The 18953-nt window shown below is 31.6% G+C and overlaps 2 protein-coding genes across 4 annotated transcripts; one reads left to right on the forward strand and one right to left on the reverse strand.

Annotated features, from left to right (window-relative positions):
- Nucleotides 1–5966: 5966 nt before the first annotated feature.
- LOC123198123 lies at nucleotides 5967–14147 on the forward strand. Of its 2 annotated transcripts, none has more exons than XM_044612742.1 (16): nucleotides 5967–6276; nucleotides 6360–6443; nucleotides 6534–6607; nucleotides 6686–6719; nucleotides 6940–6998; nucleotides 7555–7669; nucleotides 7791–7828; nucleotides 8311–8408; nucleotides 8538–8593; nucleotides 9289–9586; nucleotides 9732–9847; nucleotides 10571–10627; nucleotides 11453–11518; nucleotides 12526–12600; nucleotides 13605–13700; nucleotides 13843–14147. In XM_044612742.1, the coding sequence occupies exons 1-15, from the start codon at nucleotides 6025–6027 to the stop codon at nucleotides 13665–13667; spliced, it is 1485 nt and encodes a 494-aa protein (XP_044468677.1). In that variant the 5' UTR covers nucleotides 5967–6024; the 3' UTR covers nucleotides 13668–13700; nucleotides 13843–14147. The 2 variants fall into 2 exon arrangements, with proteins under 2 accessions (XP_044468677.1, XP_044468678.1); XM_044612743.1 differs by having other exon boundaries at nucleotides 5969–6276; nucleotides 9289–9574.
- A 968-nt stretch (nucleotides 14148–15115) lies between these two features.
- On the reverse strand, nucleotides 15116–18145 carry LOC123197261. Of its 2 annotated transcripts, none has more exons than XM_044611471.1 (4): nucleotides 17692–18144; nucleotides 16375–16558; nucleotides 15963–16059; nucleotides 15116–15657 (listed from the first exon to the last, which is right to left on the reverse strand). In XM_044611471.1, the coding sequence occupies exons 1-4, from the start codon at nucleotides 18102–18104 to the stop codon at nucleotides 15371–15373; spliced, it is 981 nt and encodes a 326-aa protein (XP_044467406.1). In that variant the 5' UTR covers nucleotides 18105–18144; the 3' UTR covers nucleotides 15116–15370. The 2 variants fall into 2 exon arrangements, with proteins under 2 accessions (XP_044467406.1, XP_044467407.1); XM_044611472.1 differs by lacking the exon at nucleotides 15116–15657 and adding an exon at nucleotides 15664–15807 and having other exon boundaries at nucleotides 17692–18145.
- Between the last annotated feature and the right edge of the window lie 808 nt (nucleotides 18146–18953).

Here is an 18953-nt window from a genome sequence, read left to right on the forward strand (position 1 = left end):
ATTTTAATTTATATTAATTTTAATTAAAAATATTAAAACCAACATCAATTGGGGTATTAATAATGTAAAATCATATATTTTGGGTTAAATTAAAATTTTTAAAAATATTAAAGATATTAATGAAATTTTTATAAAACGTTTTTTTGAAATTTAAAAAAAAAAAAAGGATTGATGAACAAGACTCATATCTTGAATAAGCCATTGTAACTGTATATCAAGACATAATTGTTTGCTTCTTACTTCACTAAAGATAAGAGAGGTGCCAAGGAAGAAGTAGTAATCAATGGTAGATAGACGATCAATTGGGTAGTCTGAAAAATGCATGTTTAATGGCACTACTTTATATAAATTGTAACAGTTTATATTGAATGAGCTTGAATAAATTATAATAATTTTGGTATGTTTATTATACATATCATGGATATATAAATAATATATCACCATGTGATTTATTAATATATTATAGTAAAGCTAAAGCACTTATTCCCACCCAAAGTCTGTTATTCTCCCAAGTTTTCCCTTATCTTTAAAAATCTCAAACACGCACTCATGAGTGGTTGAAATTAACGAAATCCTAATTTTTTAAAATCTCTTTTTACCCTATAAATTCCAAAAATTAACAATCTCCCCCATTAGGCCAAGTTTTGAAAAGTTACAATTTCCCCCTAGGGTTTTTTTCATTATTCAGCGACATTTTCTTTCTCTTCCTCTGGTAGTCGTTCTCTTATCATCTCTCTCTCTGGTCAATAGTCTTAAACCCATTGGGAAAGCTATGTTTCATCGAGAAAGACGAGAGCTCTTGTTTTCGTCAAATCTCATCCTCGTCTTCTCGACGAAGTTGAAAGTGTTTTTTAACGTCAATCGATGTCGTTTGAGCTTCCAAATGAGAGAAGTTTGGCCACTTGAGTAAAAGGAGACGTTAGGAGATATTTGTGCTTAACAATAACATTAGAGATCTGGAAACTAAACTTTAGAGGGGAAATGTCATTTTTTCAAACTTGACTTAGAGAAAAACTTTTAATTTTTAAACTTTAGAAAAAGAAAAAAAGAGATTAAATTTTAATTTATTTTTAATATTATAGATGAAATAATAATTTTATCCCTAAAATACTTAACTTTCCTTTGATCTATCATAACACGTGTTACTATTTAATTACTCATCTCATTAAATTTTTTAATTAATAAAATTAAATTTCATATAAAAAAATTATCTCTTTAAAATACTTCGTCAATCAAATTAAATTTCACTAAGATGCACAATGTTATATTGTGAACTAATCAATAAAATAATAAATATTGATCTAAACAATTTTTTATTAGCTCCTACAAGCAAGAAGTTCCAACAAAATCAACTAAATTAATATGAAAAGATTTAAGAAACAAGGAGCCAACTATTATTATTTTCATCATATATACAACCTTTCAAAATTATTTATTGACAAAAGAAAGCTGTTTATTTAGCAGATTAATTAGCTTCCTAATTTATTAATTTTAACCTTGACAAGGTCAATGACGATAATTATAATCCCAAAGTATATCTTTGCTATGCACACCATGATCCTCGAATGGTTTTCTCATGTTTTTGTTTTATAAGGGTAAATTTTGATAATTGTAACCCTAAGGTATGTTTTGGCTATGTTCATCATGATCTTCAAAAAGTTTTCTCATGTTTTCACCATGTCGAGATACATGTCAATAATTGTAACCCCAAGGTATATTTTGGACATGCACTCTATGATCTTCGGAAAGTTGCCTTTTGTTTCCACCTTGTGGGTGTAAATATTGATAATTGTAACCCCAAAGTATGTCTTGGACATGCACACCATGATCTTTAGAAAGTTTCCTATTGTTTTCACCTTGTGGGTGTAAATGTCAATAATTATAACCCTAAGGTATATCTTGGACATGCACACCATGATCTTTGGAAAGTTTCCTCTTGTTTCCACCTTGTGTGTGTAAATGTCGATAATTGTAACCTCAAGGTATATCTTGGCTATGCGCATTGTGATCAGGTTTATCTTGGTTGCTCATACCATGATCTTCGGAAGACTTCCTCTTGTTTCCATCTTGTCGTGGTCGATAATTGTAACCCCAAGGTATATCTTGGCTATGCGCACTGTGATTAAGTTTATCTTGGTTGCTCATGCCATGATCTTCGGAAGACTTCCTCTTGTTTCCATCTTGTAGGGGTTGATAATTGTAATCCCAAAGTATATTTTGGCTATGCACACCATGATCAAGTTTATCTCGGTTGCTTATACCATGATCTTCGAAAGACTTTCTCTTGTTTCCACCTTGTCGAGGTTAATAATTGTAACCCCAAAGTATATCTTGGCTATGCGCACTCTGATCAAGTTTACCTTGATTGCTCATCCCATGATCCTTGTGAAGTAGAAGTCCAATTTCTGTGAAATTCTCATTTAAGAAGCCCAAGTCCTGTGGTTTATTGCAGCAAGTCCAAGACGATGCATTTTGTGTTAGCGTTTTGTGTATTAATTCACTAACACAAAACGCACCGAATTGAAAAAGAGATAGCGTACTTGGGAAGTTTTGAAGTACACTGAGTTCAGTTGAAGTGAATGTTGCATTTGAGTCTTTGACTTTGTTTTTCTATTTTTCTGTTCCTTGTTTTAGTTCAGTTGAAGCTTGTGTTGAAGCAATATCATTGATCTGAGAAAATTAGTTGTAAATCAACGGTAAAGGTGTAATTAGTCAGTTACTGCCAATCTGACAGCTCAAGTGTTTGTATAAATGTTGATGTTAACTGAATCAAAATTTCAAAGAAAAAGATTTTAAGGAATTTACAGAAATCTAGTGAGCCCTAGTTTCTTGATTACGAATGTGGTGTTTTTAATTTCTATCTCAAGTTCATCTGAGTCTTGTAGTTTTTCAATCCTCAAGAAGTTTATTCATGTTTCCACTTGATGGGGTATCTTGGGTTTGCTCAACATGATCCTGCTTACCAAGTTCCCTTGCAGCCACTCGGGAGGTGGTGGCTAAGATGAGCGTGGGAACCAGGATCCCAACTTTCCATCCAACTAAACAAGTGGCGGAGGCCATAAACTGAACTATTTTGTCAAGTATAATGCTTTAGAAGCAGTATTCATAGTAAGCGGTAGAAGCTAATTCAGATTTACTCATTCCAAATCAAATCGCTAGTTTGACTACTCCAAAGATCTTCGATAAAACTTCCTTAAAATCCTCGAACAACTCATTTGGTTGTTTAACCAAGATTATACTATAATTAGTATTTGAGTATTTAAAATACATAATAATATTCTATTGCAGGGGATTACTTATTCTCAGTTTTTAATCATGATTTAATCGATTCAATTGAATAATTAACTAATTCAATTTATTATCAAATTATTATGTATTTTTTAAATAGTATCAAATATTGACCACAGTTTTTAAATATAAAACATATGAAATATCAAAAACATAATTTCAAATATGTTAATTAAACAATTCACATTTCATTACATAGATTAAAAAAAATTAATTATAAATTATTGGTTTTAAATAATTTTTTTGCTTTAACGGATTTATTGAGTTTGATTAAATTTCAAATAAATCAATATTTATATATAGACTAAAATCAAATTGTGAAACTAAACCAGATTGTAGATTAATTCACGATTCAACCAATCAATGGGGTAGTCTAATCTGGTTTTAAAAATATTGTTTATTCTAAAACAAATCACTATCTTGACTTGTGTTTAGAAATTCTTCAATATTCTACTCTAGTTACAAATGACTTCTTGCTGGTAGTTTAAATTGAGCGTTTTTGAGTTTGAAAATTAGTTGAGTTCAAAGAAGTTCGAAATAAGTTTGACTCAAACAAAGTTGAACTTGAACTCAATGTCGAATTTAAGAGTTAAATATTTTTGAGTTCTAGTTTTAGAAGTGTTCAACTCATTAAATGCTTAAACTTAGAAAGTTTTAATACAAATCAACTAAAACAAATATCATTTTGACTAACACATATAAAAATGACGCTGTTTTTTATCGAATTAAACTCAAAACTTAGCTTAAGATGAACTTGAGCTCAAATAATTTTGAAGCGAGTTTGACAAACTTGAACTCGAGCCTAGCTTTGCTCAAATCTAACTTTACTCAAATCGATCAAATTTGAGTTTGGTTCGATTTGAATTCAACCCTAGTTTAGAATACATTATTTGGTGGGGTTTTCATGTTAATCACTCAAAACAATCCATAACATGATTCACAAAGAAAACAAGCCAAAAATAATAGACAAATGGTAACTGCTTTTTCATTAACCCAAACGAAAATATCTCAGTTGTTTTTATGCAAGAGATCTAGTGCCATTAGGGCAATATTAGAAGAAAACAAAATCAAAACAGTAAAAATTTACAAGAAACACAGACCGGTTAGTATTTATTGCTGGATTTTGAGAGAATTAGAGAAGAAGAAGAACCCTAAATCCGGACATTTCTCGATGCCAACCCCCTTTTGATTCTTCTTGGATATGAAACGGTGAGTTTTAAATCAAAACTCACCATTTCGTATAACCACAGTGTTAACACCACAACCGAATACAATTAAACTCTCCTTTTGACCACTTTTTATGAAGTCCGTCTAGTTAAATTGTTTGAAACATTATTCGATCACAAGGTCTCTTTGTCTTTTGACAATGACAAGATCTCTCTGTCTAGATCACTCTTCATGCCTTGGTTAACAATTTAGAATAGAGAGAGAAGGCATTGGTATTGGAGATAAAAGTTAGAGAGAAAAAAAAAAATTGAGAGATTAATATAATTTTTTAAAATTAAAAAACTTTAAGTTAAAATTATTAGTTTTTAAAATTTAAAAAAAAAATTATATATTTTTTAATATTATTAATAAAATAATAATTTTATTCTGTTTCTAATAAAAAATTTTAATGATAATTATCCTATAGATGAGATTTTAAATTTTTTAAACTTTATGAATACGGCTTTAAGAGCATATTAAAATTTGGAGATATTAATTAAAATAGATACTAATTTTTTCACCTAAACTTTTTTAGACAAACTTGCAATGATTTTACTTTTTTAAGCAAATTTAAATTTGTTTTCAATAATACCCTTATCGATTGATTACATCACCTTCTCGGTTAATTACATCAAAATATTTTTTTTGATAACCTATGAGTATTCTATGATTCGATGATTCAAAAACTTATTCAAAATAGTCAATTTTTGTTATAATATAGATTGAAACGAAAAGATTAACATAAGTGTAAAGAAGGGTACGCGAGGATGTGTGCAGGTGCGTAAGGGTGCGCAGGTGCATAAGGGTGCGTAGAGTGTGTATGGGTGCGTAAGGGTGCATATAGGTGCATAAGAGTGTGTACTGGTGTGTAAGAGTGTGTAAGGGCACGTATAGGTGCATAAAGGCGCGTATGAGTGTGTAAGGTGCGTAAAGGTGCACAGCTGCACGAGAGTGCACGCATTCACACGCACTCATTATATATATAATATTTATAAAATATAATATATACATATATATATATAATATTTAAAAATTATTATTATTTATATATATTATATTAAATATTATAATATTATATCACTCGCGTACTCTACGCACCTTTTATACATCCTACATACTATCCGTTTGTACTCACCATTCTCCTCGTTTATGTTCATCTTTTCGTTTCTATCTATATTTGAATAAAAATTTATCAATTTCTAAATATATTTTGAATTCTTGAAATATGACTTACTAAATCTTCGAATTAAAAGTTATCAAATCTTCGAAAAAATTATACCAAATTTAATATAATTAATTGAGAATGACGTAATTAGTTGAGAGGGTATTCTTAAAATTAAAATTAAATTTATTTTTAAGAATAAAATTACAATATATTTAGCTAAAACGGTTTGGGTGGAAAAATTATTCCCAATTTTAATTAATATCCCTAAAATTTGGGTGGGAAATAATTCTTTCGCCTCAGCATTACAAACAAACTGATTCCCTTTTATTGTTTATTCAATAAAATCGAATCACATAAATAACAAAATGCTGTATTTTAGGCCTTTAACTGACACAGCAGAGCAGCCAGCACCCGGAGAATTCCATAAAATTGAAAGAAATTCAAAATCATTTGAAATGGAAAAGGAGAAGATGAAGAAGAACAAGGGAATGGCAGTGGCAGTGGCGCCATCAAGCCCTAACAGTGGCGAAGACAGCGAGGAAAAAGAAAAAGTCTTCTCTGTGTCTAACATCAAGTTCAATTATCGGAACACTTTCTCCAAATACGATTTTGTTAAGGTTCATATTTCTTTTTATTTACTTCTATTTTACTGATTAAATCGTGATTATTTGATTGATTGTTTTGATTTTGTGGCCTACAGGTTAAGGTGTGGCTTGGTGATAACGCTGATCACTATTATGTATTCTCCAGATTCTTGCTCAGCAGAATGTTAACCGTCACTAAGGTTATCACTTTATACTTTTCATTTTCCTTTTAGTGTGATTGAATTTAATAGGATAGAAAATTAGATGATTTTTATTTTTTATGATTTCAGATACCAAATCATGTGGCTATTAAAATTGCACTTGAACTGAAGAAGCTACTTGTAGACAACAGCCTTCTCGATGTGTATGCCATCTCTTTAGGTTTCGGTTTTATGGTCTGATGTTTTTATTACTAATGGTGAATGGATCTTTTCATTGACAGCTCTCAATCTGATTTGGAAGCTAATCTGTTTAAGGTATGTCTATCCTATGGATACAATATGGCTTCCAATCAATACTTCACTTGTGGGTTATTCTGCCTTATGGTTTCAACTTAGATTATTTTAGCACTTTAAACCGACACTGTTGGTTGGAAAGTAGATTGTTGGTCAACAATCCAATGAATAAGTTAGCTTAGAAGTTTAGGTCCTGAGATGTTAAATTACGTAAAATCTCCTCATAGGATTATATCTGCAGCTTATGGAGCGCAGATGTTATGGAGAAGACTATATAAATCGTTACAAGATGATGACTAGGTCAGTAAAATTTCTACTTGAATAGTTCATTTCTTGATTAATAGTTGCTCTTTTCCTTTTTGAATTTAATTGATGCTTATAATACATCATGTCTTGTTGTGCTTGCAGTGTTGATTAGTTTTTTGAAATTTTTTTTTTATTGATTTGGCATAAGGTTTTTTTACAGCTATGCATTCTAACTGTTGAGCTTCCCTGTTATGATCTCTTACAAATATTTGACATGGACATTATGAAATTTCTAATTGTTTCATGGAGTTCATTATTGTATGAACCAGAGTGGCAATTTTTTAAATAAAAAAAGGATGTAGAAAAAAGATTATGCTGGTCGGGTATGTTTCTTATAGATTATATTGGCTTAGAATTTCTGTAATTATATTATTCAGTGGTTGAAACCATAAAATTCATAGTTAGTTATTCTAATTTTGTTTTGGTTTTGATAATCTGTGGAGCACTAGACCAAATATCTTACCAACTGAGATATATGAAAGAAAAATATTGAAATAGAAATGTGGAAGGTTCTTTGTTTCAGTAATATGATTTTTCATGTCCTTTTTAGATTTCACCATCAAAGAGTGCCGTTGGTAATTCTTGTTTGTGGAACTGCATGTGTTGGAAAGTCTACTATAGCAACCCAGCTGGCACAAAGGCTAAATTTGCCAAATGTCTTACAGGTTTAGTCATATTTATGTGTATCAGACTATTCTGGCTCTTTCATTCTCTCTTTCGCTTTTGTATATTAACAGTTTTTGGATGTATATTGATTTTTGTGGCATGTGTTTGTAATTGTTGCAGACGGACATGGTATATGAATTGTTACGCACATCAACAGAGTATGTCATGGGAATAATTATTGAGTTCCTGTATTATATTTTGCACATTTTATTTCCAGTATGATAATTTGTTGCTCAGAGAAATAAGATCTTTAAGCATCAATCTGATTAAGTCATTAGTCAGGAAATCCCTTGGCACCATGGAGTAGTATGTTAGTTGAGCACCTGTAACCATGTTTTCCTCCTAACAGAAACAATTTGAATTCTGTGGTAATTGGCAAGAAAACATCTGGTAAAGAGTATTCCTGTCCTTCTACAAAATAGTATTTTAAGCCTAAAAGTTGATATGTTTCTTATATTGATGATATCTTTGAGAAGAAGTTGGTTTTTGGTTAGTTCAGTTTCTTAGAATAAATCTGTGGCCTGTTACAGATTGCCGTTATTTTTAATAGGGTTTTGTAGAGTTGAAATTTAGAATTATTGAAATTGGAGTTTCTGTAGGTCTCATCAAAATGCTTCTTTGCTTATATTTTCTGTTTCAGTGCTCCATTGACATCTGCTCCTGTATGGGCCCGAAAATTCAACTCCTCTGAGGAGTTAATAACTGAATTTTGTAGAGAATGCAGAATTGTTCGTAAAGGTATTATCTCAATTTCCATTCTCCTTCTTTCCCCTGAACTAACATATGGTAATCTGCATGATGGACTAATTTGGAGCGTTTCACTTTTTCTATCTTTGTAGTATAACCTAAGTCAATGTGTTCTTGTAGGCTTGGCCGGTGATTTGAAGAAAGCAATGAAAGATGGAAAGCCAATTATAATTGAGGTATTTTAAGCCTTTTATAATTAATTATTCTTGTTTGTTATTGTTATTTTTTAAAAACATTTTTAATGCTTGCCTATATTTTGTTGCAACTATATCTATAACACTTTTTGCTTCAAATTCTTTTACTAGCCTAATGATTTATTACTTTGCATATGCAAATTGCAAAGCTAAATCTAAAGTCATTTAGAAATGATTTCGTAATTGTGATTCTTCTTCATGGGTAGCCCCGGAGTGATGCTTCTCTCTTGTTATGGGCCATTTGAGTCAAAGCAGAAACATTTTATAACACATCTGTTTTGCTGGAGATTTGATTTTATTAAGATCTTGACCTTTTGGGGTCTGGTTTAGTTCTGTTCTGTTGATCTGCTGCTTTTCCAACCAGTATTTCATAAAATTATGAGAAGATGATCTAGCCACAAATTGATTCTGAAGAGGATAATTGTTATTATACCCTGCAAATCACTAAGATGAGCAAAATGATGTTTCCTTTGAAACAACAAATTGTGTCTTCGTATCTGTTTTTGCTGGTGGAAGTGAAGCAGAAATTTATTTTCAACTTAAAAGTTGTATTGTAAGTTGTGTTTTTCGCTTTCTTGTGTAAGAATGAGATTAGCATTAAAATACAAATTTGTGTGTGCTTTAACGTGTTTCATTTTGGTTTTTCTTTTCTATGTATTTTCTTATGATAATTGCAGGGGATACATTTGGATCCCAGCATTTATTTAATGGACGAAGATAATAAATCTTTAGTTACCACAACAGTGAAGGAACAGTCTGTATTTGTGTCATCTGATGATAATCCAGTAAAACAAGGGGAAAATAATTCTGCAAGTGTTTGTGGAAGTAGCAACAACACTCAAGTGGATGTGAGCTCTAGAGAAAAGGTATCTACTGAACAGGTGAACAAGATCGCAGATTCTCTGGAATCTGTTTCCCTAGCTGGAAGTGCTTCTGATCCTCCCAAAAAAGTTGGAAGTGCTGGTGAGAATAAAGGTTAACTCTGACAGAAAATTTTTGGACCTGTTGTCGCTTTTGTTTAGCTCCATTGCTCAACATTATGTCATGTTTTTATCTATGGCTTTGCATTTATCAGTTTTTCATAACAAGTGGATAATACTGTTAGAACTTGATAATGCAGGTGAAACACTGAAATATCCAGAGGTGGATAAAGAAAAATCTGTTAAGAAAGAAAAATCTGGTCCTGATCCAATAATTGTACCTATAGTCCTGAAAATGGCAGATTTTGATCATAAGGTGTGGTCACTTTCTTTTCACATCTAGAGCTTGCTTGATCTACACTTGTACACATAATACAGAATAGTAATTTATGGGAAATAAATTACCTTTCTTGGCTTCAAGCTTCTCCTCAACTGTCAAGAAAATATCTGTTCATTGAAACAAGTATCTCTTGTTTCCGGTTATATTTGTCTATAATATATGACTAGTCTATTTAGTGTTATTTATAATCAGTCATATAAAATGATGAATGGCTTCAGTTATGAGCTAAGACATGTCTTGATTTGAAATCTCTTATGTCAATCTTGTTTATGACTTCCCTATCAAGAATCTCAGTCCTGTTATTTTTATGAAATAAACTTTCAACTTGTCATCTTTTGCATTGATGAAAGCCTGAACCAGTTCAAGTGGTTTTACATTCTCTATACTAATAACTTGTTTTGTTCCTGGCATGGTGAAAATTATGTTCACAAAGTCAAAATATCATTTCCTAAAAAGTTTGTTTAGAAATAAAAAATAGCTCAAATTCATGAACCCTTGCAGCTTATCAACCATGGATCTCATGAATGAGTGTTATGAAGATGCCACTTTGTGAGTTTGATTTTTGCTGAGTAATACTAGGATATATGCAGCTGTGTTGAAGTAGCTTCCTTTGTGAAAATATTGTTTTTGTTACTTTGTCATGTGTCTCATTCCTTAACCTAACAATGTATCTTAGAAGTATTTTCTGGTCCTATGTAGGCTTTGCTAGAGGAGTGGGTCTCAACTCGTACATTTAATGATAAGTCTTTAGTTCAGGTATCAGAAACTCGTAATTTTTTCTCTAATGTAATCCTTTTATTTTACTTTAATATGTCTCACTGGTTAGCATAGTTCAGTATTGAGAGCAAATTTCAATAAATAGTTAATATATTGAAGAAATTTTGTTTGCCATTGAGTAAGGGAACACATGGTTGCAGTAAATGCTTTATGACGACCAACAGTATGTTGTAAGGTTTGAGACAAAAGGAATATTGCATCTTTCATTTGATTACTGTAAGAATTGTATATTTTCACACTGGAATTATTTTTAATATCAGAAAATTGATCTTCTGGTATCATTTTACATTATTGTTGATGAAACATCTGTTAAACTGGCTTCCTTTGTTGTACTTGAGAGAGTGTATCCTAGGAACTAGAATGGAAAAAGATTTAAAATGTTGTTCTTGATATTTCTGATGATACTTGTGGCTGAGCTTTGCCTTATCATGTTTCACAGAAGTTTCAAATGTAACATACTAATATCTCAATTACAATAATAAGTTGCCTTTGGTTTTTGAAGCATTTATTCCCTCATTTTCCTTTTACCCAAATAAGGCCTTCAATTAATTAGATGAGATTAAGAAGTTGAAGTAAAGTGATACTCTGTGGATATGGTGATTACCAAACGTTTGTATGTTTTCACCAGTTATGCTTGTTGTCTCTGTTCCAAAGTGAGGCATGTTGATGATTTGAATGAGTTGATGTTTTTTCCTTTGCCTTTTTTTTAATGTAATTAAACATTAGAGTGATTTATTGTGTTACCCTACCTTTGTTTATTTAATTAGTAACAAAATGTAATTTCTTGCCAATATTCTTTTACAGGATAAAAATGGGCTAATAAGAAATTTAGAAATCATTCAGGATTATCTCTGCTCCTTCAAGTCACAGGTATGCTTGTCCATGTCTATTGAACAGTTTCTGTGTGACAGGTTATGGCTGTTTGAAATAAAAATATAGCTAACTTTTGGTGATAAAAAGCCACAGAGATTATCTATTTTTATATTCTCTGTCCTATCAGAAAAATAAATAATAAAAACAAAAATGTCTGTTCTGAAGACTTACATTAAACATGCGTTTCTTGAAGATTTTTGGCTCTATAAGTTAATAAAAAAATTCATTCAGATTTTTTCCTGCAGAAAAATGCTTCTTGAAAGAGCAGCTGAATTTCTAATTTAGGTTTTTTACGATTTGACCCATCGGATTGTCTTTGTGTGTGAAGCAACATATAAGACGTGAAAGATCACATTTACTTGATGATTATTGTAAGAGGAAGAGTACATTCCAACCTTATTGTTGGAGTAACTACCAAAAGATAACTAGGATACAGAAATCGGATTTAAAAAAACCTGACTCTGAATTTGAGGTTCCAAGAGACCTCAGGAAGACTTAAATTATGAAATTCCAATTATGCTTGTTTGGAAATCAGTTTTAATGAAAGTGACTGTTTGCCTTTTAAGCTAGGCCTATAAAAAAAGTTGCAATTGTAGACTGGGATTACTAATATTGGCTTGTAATATTTAGCTCCTCTAGTTCAACTGACCTGATAATTTGGTCCTAATGTCATATGATGTTTAGAAGTATAAGATAAAAGCTATAGTCCTCTAGTCTTGGGGAAAACAGAAAAATTAATGTAGTATGTAAAGAAACCTTCATTGTGGACCTGATTTAAATCACCAATTTATCACACATCAGGAGGAGGTCATATTCTTCCATCCTCCTGCATCAATTAAATCACCAATTTATCCCATTATTAGTCTGGACCTTTTGCTTCTACATTTTTATAATTTTTGGACCTTCCCAAATGTCTGTAGCTGGCTTAGTTTGTCAGAATTATAAAGTTATCAACCTTTATATTTTCTGTTTGCTGCTCTTAATTCTTATTTTTCTTGGAACAGGGTCAGGCAGTGGTTAATATATCTGCAACAACATTTCCACAAACCTTGGATTTTCTGCATGGATATCTTCTTCAGGTTTACCTGTTATCTTTTATAGTAAATATTCTGATTGCAATGCATAGGGCAAGTTTTCTCATGTCTATACTTGTTTTCTTTTTAATTTTTTAATTATAGACTGCTAAAGAGGTGTTAATTGTTGAGAGCAACATGAAAGTGCCCAAACATGTTAATCATTTAAAAATGGCCATAAAACCAGCTGTAAACTCTCAACCATCGAAATTAAAAATGGGCCAACACTCCGTCCTACTTCACATAAATGAAAGTGAAAGAAATTTCTGAAGTTCTTTTGTCACAGATGCCCAGCCAAATTTCAAAATCTATCCCAAAATGAATGAATGTCTTCGTTCTTTTTAACTTCAAAAATATTTCTATCTCTCTCAATCCAAATTAGCACACTCCTCAGAACTTTAGCTTTATTGTCTATGCCAAAAGCGTTTTAGAACTGCAATGATATGTATATAAATTACAGTCCTGTAAACTTGTGTTGCCTGAACTTGGATGTCGTATAGAAAGTCATATTACAGAAAAGCATCTGTGGTATTTCATATTTTGTTGTTGCTTGCTAGATAGGAATTCTGATTAATCATTTGATGTAGCAGAGGAACCATATTTTGGAATTTCACCCTAAAGAAGGGCCTACTAGATTAAAATTTTCCTATCAATTTGCATTCTTCTCACTGTTTTATTTAGTTCCAGTCCTCATTTTCCTGCTAAGATGTTGGCTTCTATAATCAGTTTTCTTTTTTTTTTTTAAAAAAACTAGGGATCCCACCTATATTTGTTGGACGGGTAAACCGGAGACATAGTAACCGAACCTACAACCATTATTCTAGGAAATTTAAGGCTTCACAAGTGTGACAGGAACTTGAACCCACAGCTTCACCTTGAAAGTTTAATGTTCCACCAGTTTTGTTAACTCTTGAGTCTAATTAGTTGTTTTTCTGTCTTAGAATTCTAAAAATGTTACTGGAGCATATCAATCAACATGTGTTTCATTGATAATTGTTTCCATTATGCAGTGTATAGAACAAGGTATTTCATCAGCGTCTAATGCAAAGAGTAAACAGCCGGCAGAAAATTAGAAACATGGAGATCTTAGCTTGAGCTTGAGACAGGTATGAAGAAATTAAGATAGACATTTGAATCAAATTCAGAAAAAAACAAAAAAAAGGTTGCCAAGCATGGCTAATTTAGGCTCATGTTGTCTAAACATTTTAATTTTCCTCGTGTATGTTTCCCTTCTGGTTTTCCTTTCAGAGCTCGAAGGAGGACTGAAATCAAATGTCTGGCAAAGGAAAACAAGTTCTTGAAAGACCTTGCTGCAGCCTCCTGATACTTATATTTTCGGAACTTAAATAACGTGGCGCGCAGTCGTATCTCAATGCATCGGTTTCCTGTATTTCATCTGCCCAAACCAAATTGTGGACTTTGGAGGAAGAAGCTGCCCTTGAAATGGGTTGATAAATTATATATGTTTATGAGACTTTGATCTCCTAAATATCCACAAATAATGAACACAGAGATAAAATATGATAATAAATCCCATCTATCGTTTTTGTTCATACGTAGGGCATGTGATTGCTATGTGTAATCCAAGAAATTGGCAGAAGGCTTTAACTGAAAATTGTGGATTATATAAATGGATTAATAGCAAAAGGAACAAGGAAGAAGGAATAATTATGTACCTCAAAGGTGTTCGGTTTGAAAAATATTTTATTATCAAAAATGAAATATTATCTTGAAAATAAATTATTTAAAAAATTATTAAGTATAAATTATTATTATTATTATTATCATATTTGATAAAATTTGATAAGTATAAATAATTATTGTGTCTAATTAGAGAAAATAAAAGAATATTAAGATATTATTTTATTTAAATATCTTTGAATATAATTATTTAAAAAATTAACAAATAATAATATAATTAAAATAACATTAAAATTATTTTGATAATATTTTAATATTTAATATAAATAATAAAATATATATTACCAAAGTAATATTTTTATCCTTTCAGCCATTTGAGAGCCAAATGAACAACATTCTCAGTGGTTGCCTTATCATTGGCAAAATAGGCATTGTGATGCCGGAATTCAAACATACTTGATCACTTATGGTCAGGGTTTAAGTTTTTCAATTTTCCAAGTTGGTGAAAGAAATGTAATTTGCTTGCATTTTAGCAATGTAAATGATATTAACCTTATAATATATATTATACATATTATACGAAGTAACAAAAATACCTTTTGATTATCAAGACTAATGTTTGAATTTTAACAAAGGGCAGGAAAATGTCATTTTGAAACTTAATAGGTGGGAAAGGGTCAATGAGGCAAACCTTGGGTGGGAACATGTTGTTTTGCCACATAGAAATTGGCTTAATCCTAACCAAAGTCTCATGAATATCTTTTACATGCTTCTTGTACACAGGCATTTTACATTGAAAAGAGACTTAGATAAGTAGAAAAGGCCGGGAGAAAAAAAATATAAAAGAACAAAAACAGCTCAACTACAAAATCCCACACACTAAAAATAACCTTCCAACTAATTAAGCACAATAATTACCATTACACCCTTTACAAAATATGAACATCCCAATATTCAGATCATGACATACTGACAATGCACATAAACATGCTAACTTCATTGTCCCTACTTTTATTGTTAAGTAAATAACAAACATAACTTCAGCTATAAGACTAGCAATGTAACCACTGGGATACTTTGTCCAGTAAAAGTAACCCTATGGGAAAATATCACCTGTCATGTCGTCGAATTACAGTCAAGCCCTGCCAGCTCTAGCCACAACCACAACCAGCAGGACCATGATGGATAGAAGGAATGAAGTTCTCAGCTTTTCCTCATATGGATCTGTAGCTCCAGGTGCTTTAGATCCTGTTGGTGTTTTGTCATCAGGAGGCTTGAACAACTCATTCACAATATGGGTAATTTTATTGATAACTTTGATGACTCCGGCCTTAGTGTTGTGAAAAATCCACTCGATGATATTCATTGCAGGGTTGGAGTCATCACAAGTTTCAGTTGAACACTCTGATTCACTGTCTTCAGCTGCGTATATAGTCCAAAATCTCATGTTTGGAAACAATTTAGATAAGCTTTATTTAAATCTTCCAATATCAACTAGAAAATACTCAGTAACAAGGATCCATGCCCCTTAATTAAAGTTTCTATGGAGAAAGAAAGTCATTCAACTTGTTCCTGTAAACACACAGATAAAATAACAAGTACGACTCTCATGACTTGATTTTCTCCCATGTATATCTGTATATCAGATAGAATTTTGTATTTATACAACAATAAAACTTAGAAGAAAATTCTAAAAGGAAAACATGATGCAAAAAAATAATAATAACCTGCTGCATTGAAAGACTCCTTCAGTTCCCGAACGACCTCATTGTTCAAAACAGCATTCCAAACAGCTTGATCTGAAGATAATGAAACGACCATTCTCTGGAAAGTTTGGTGAAAAAAAGGACCCCTTAATAGTCTTACAGATAAAATTTGAAACAAGAAAAACACTATGATGAGTTTTAAACATTACATTTATGATAGTAAGTTTATGCTCATTCGAGTTAGATTCTAAGTGTGGTAAAACGCTAAGCAACATAATCATGATTTGGTTTTGTGATTCAAGTTTTCCATTTGACTTATACTACCTACTTATGCAGTCTGTTTCACTTGCAACCAGGAAATGCAATGAATTGACACTTTAAATCCAAAGAGCTGCAAAATTCTATGTGTTCAATTCTTTGAAAAAGGAGGCACCTGAATAGATGGCTCAGTCTGTAATAAATGAAAAGCATCATAAACTCTGTCAGGTCCATAAGGCTGCAACATTCTTGAATTACTCTGATGCGGTGAATGCTCCACCCAATCCAACTCAGCATCCTTGTCCAAATTATGAGCATACTTGTCTCTCACAAGGGAGTACGAAGCAGGGTCGAAAGCCCTACAAGGTCAAAATCTTACAAGTCAACTTCAATTACAAGTATTATTTCAATTCTGCAATAATTAAAGTTTTCATACCAAAAAACTACAGATTAATAATTGGGCATATACATTTTCCTCAAGTTGGATAAAACTAACAAACAAGTGCTACAGCAAGAATCAAGGTTAAATGTAAGCCAACCAAATTATGCATCAGTCAAGTTATAAAAGTATGAGGTTAAAGTAATAGTTAATTAATCTCCAACATGAACATTAAACTTATTATAAAATGTAGCAATCATTTATATGCTATAATAAGAATTTTCTGAATTCTATTCTACAATTGAGTTAGTGTGAATATAAAGAAAAACAACACCATCATCATCAAGGTATCATATTACAAAAAAGAGCCAAATATTTTTGAAGAAGAGTATCACTTTTTATTCCATTTCCCATCAAGCCCTGATTCTAGTTTCAGCATCTTAAAAACATATTCTCTCATCTATCACAGATATCAAGCACAGTAAGCAACTTGAATAATTTTATAAAAAAAAAAAAGCAGATAAAAATGAAATTATAAATTGTCTGGGAAAGCATTACTGGCCTTTAGTCAATTTCCCAATTTTCAAATTTGAAAAGTCTAACAGCTGCTTCATATTGCTAGGAAAGCAACAAAAATCTATTTGTCAATAATCTTCTAAGTAAACTATTTCTCTTTCAACTCTTCATCTAATTAAATCCATGCAGAAAATTCTCTTCGTGAGAAACTTAGTCATCTCATACATAAAAAATCATGAACTTTTTCCATCACCATCATTATCAACATCAAAACAAAAAGAATGATTGTGAAATTAAACTTGATGTGATTTATATTTAATCTCTAACACCTGACTAGAATATACTATTATTATTAGCAGTAGTCCCAACACTAATAGCACCATCGTATGAACAATGGCAACAACAGTTTTACAAATCCAAAAAACAATCTGTAATTTCAACCCTCCAGTTAATTGCAGAAATATTGTAAGTGCAAAATTAGCCTATTTCCATCCACAAATAACACAAATCCTAAAGCAACAAAAGCAACAACAGATATATCTCAACACAAACAAACAAAAAAATGGACAAAGCCTAAAAAATAAAGAATTTCCTTACTGTTGAAGCGCAGAGACAGCTTTATTAACTTCATCAAGGGAAGGAACAGGTCCAAGAACAAAGTCATCACCAAGAGCCCCATGAGACTTTCGATCTTCACCATCCAAAGACACCCACTCAAAATCGTCACAGCCCAAAGAGGGCCAAGTGGGCACCCCATGAGCAGCAGAAACGGGTACGTTATGCGGAGAAAGAGGTGGAGACGAAGTGATAGCAGACAAAGAGTTCAGCCTGTTGTGGTTAGTCCTTGTAGGCGAAGTAGGAGCAGCAGTAGTAGTTGTAGTGGAATTTGAAGAAGAAGATGAAATGGGTTCTTGGAGATTAGTAACTCCAGTTCTTGTAACCGCTCTCCCAACTGTTCTTAACATCCCCCCTCCTCCTCCACCTCCCATGCTTTTGCCTCCACCAAACATAATTTGATGAGGGTAATTATGAACAACTGTTTGAGCTTTCTTCTCTTCTCTTATCTTTCTTTATAGTAAAATATAGGTTACTGGATTCTCTTTTTGCACGGTTCTAGTGTAGCATAATTTCACAAACATGTGCTGTAGTTTAAAAATTATCAATAACACCCCTAAAAGTAAGACTGGTGTCCAGCAGAGGTAAATTGAGCTTAAAACAAACACGACATTATTGAACTTGAGTTTGAGTTTTAAAGTTAAATATTTTTAAACTCACGTTTAAACTATAGTTTTAAGATATTTGACTCGTTAAGTTTGTTCGCTTAGAAAATTTGAATATGAATAAATTAAAATGATAATATTTTAACAAATATACACTAATATAATATTGTTTAAATCATTTTTACTTGGTTACAGTATAAAATTTGGTTCAAACTTAACACAAATCTCCTCAAGCAAGCCCAGTTTGAACAAGCTTTATAGTGAGCTTGACAAGTTCGAGCTTCAATTTTACTCGATTCGAATCAAACCTATATGGTATATAAGATGATTTGGGAAAATTATGGGGAATTTAAATATAGCTAAAAGTTAGGGACAAGAAGGGAATTACGCTTACCTTATTTTACAAAAACTTGTTTGATACTCCCCGAGCGGTGATTGGGGATGACTGGATAGGATTATAGGATAGAAATGGTTCCCTTTTCTGCCCCCTTTCAAACGTTTCAATGTGTAAATAATATTCGAAATTAAAATTCTACCCAAATAATAAAAAGGTATAGGTTTTAAATTTTGCTATATTTAGTCATTTAAAAAAAAAATTTAAATAGATTATGAATTTTTTTTTTTATAAATTTCTATATC

Source organism: Mangifera indica, chromosome 15 (assembly GCF_011075055.1).
Source record: "Mangifera indica cultivar Alphonso chromosome 15, CATAS_Mindica_2.1, whole genome shotgun sequence".
Lineage (NCBI taxonomy): Eukaryota > Viridiplantae > Streptophyta > Magnoliopsida > Sapindales > Anacardiaceae > Mangifera > Mangifera indica.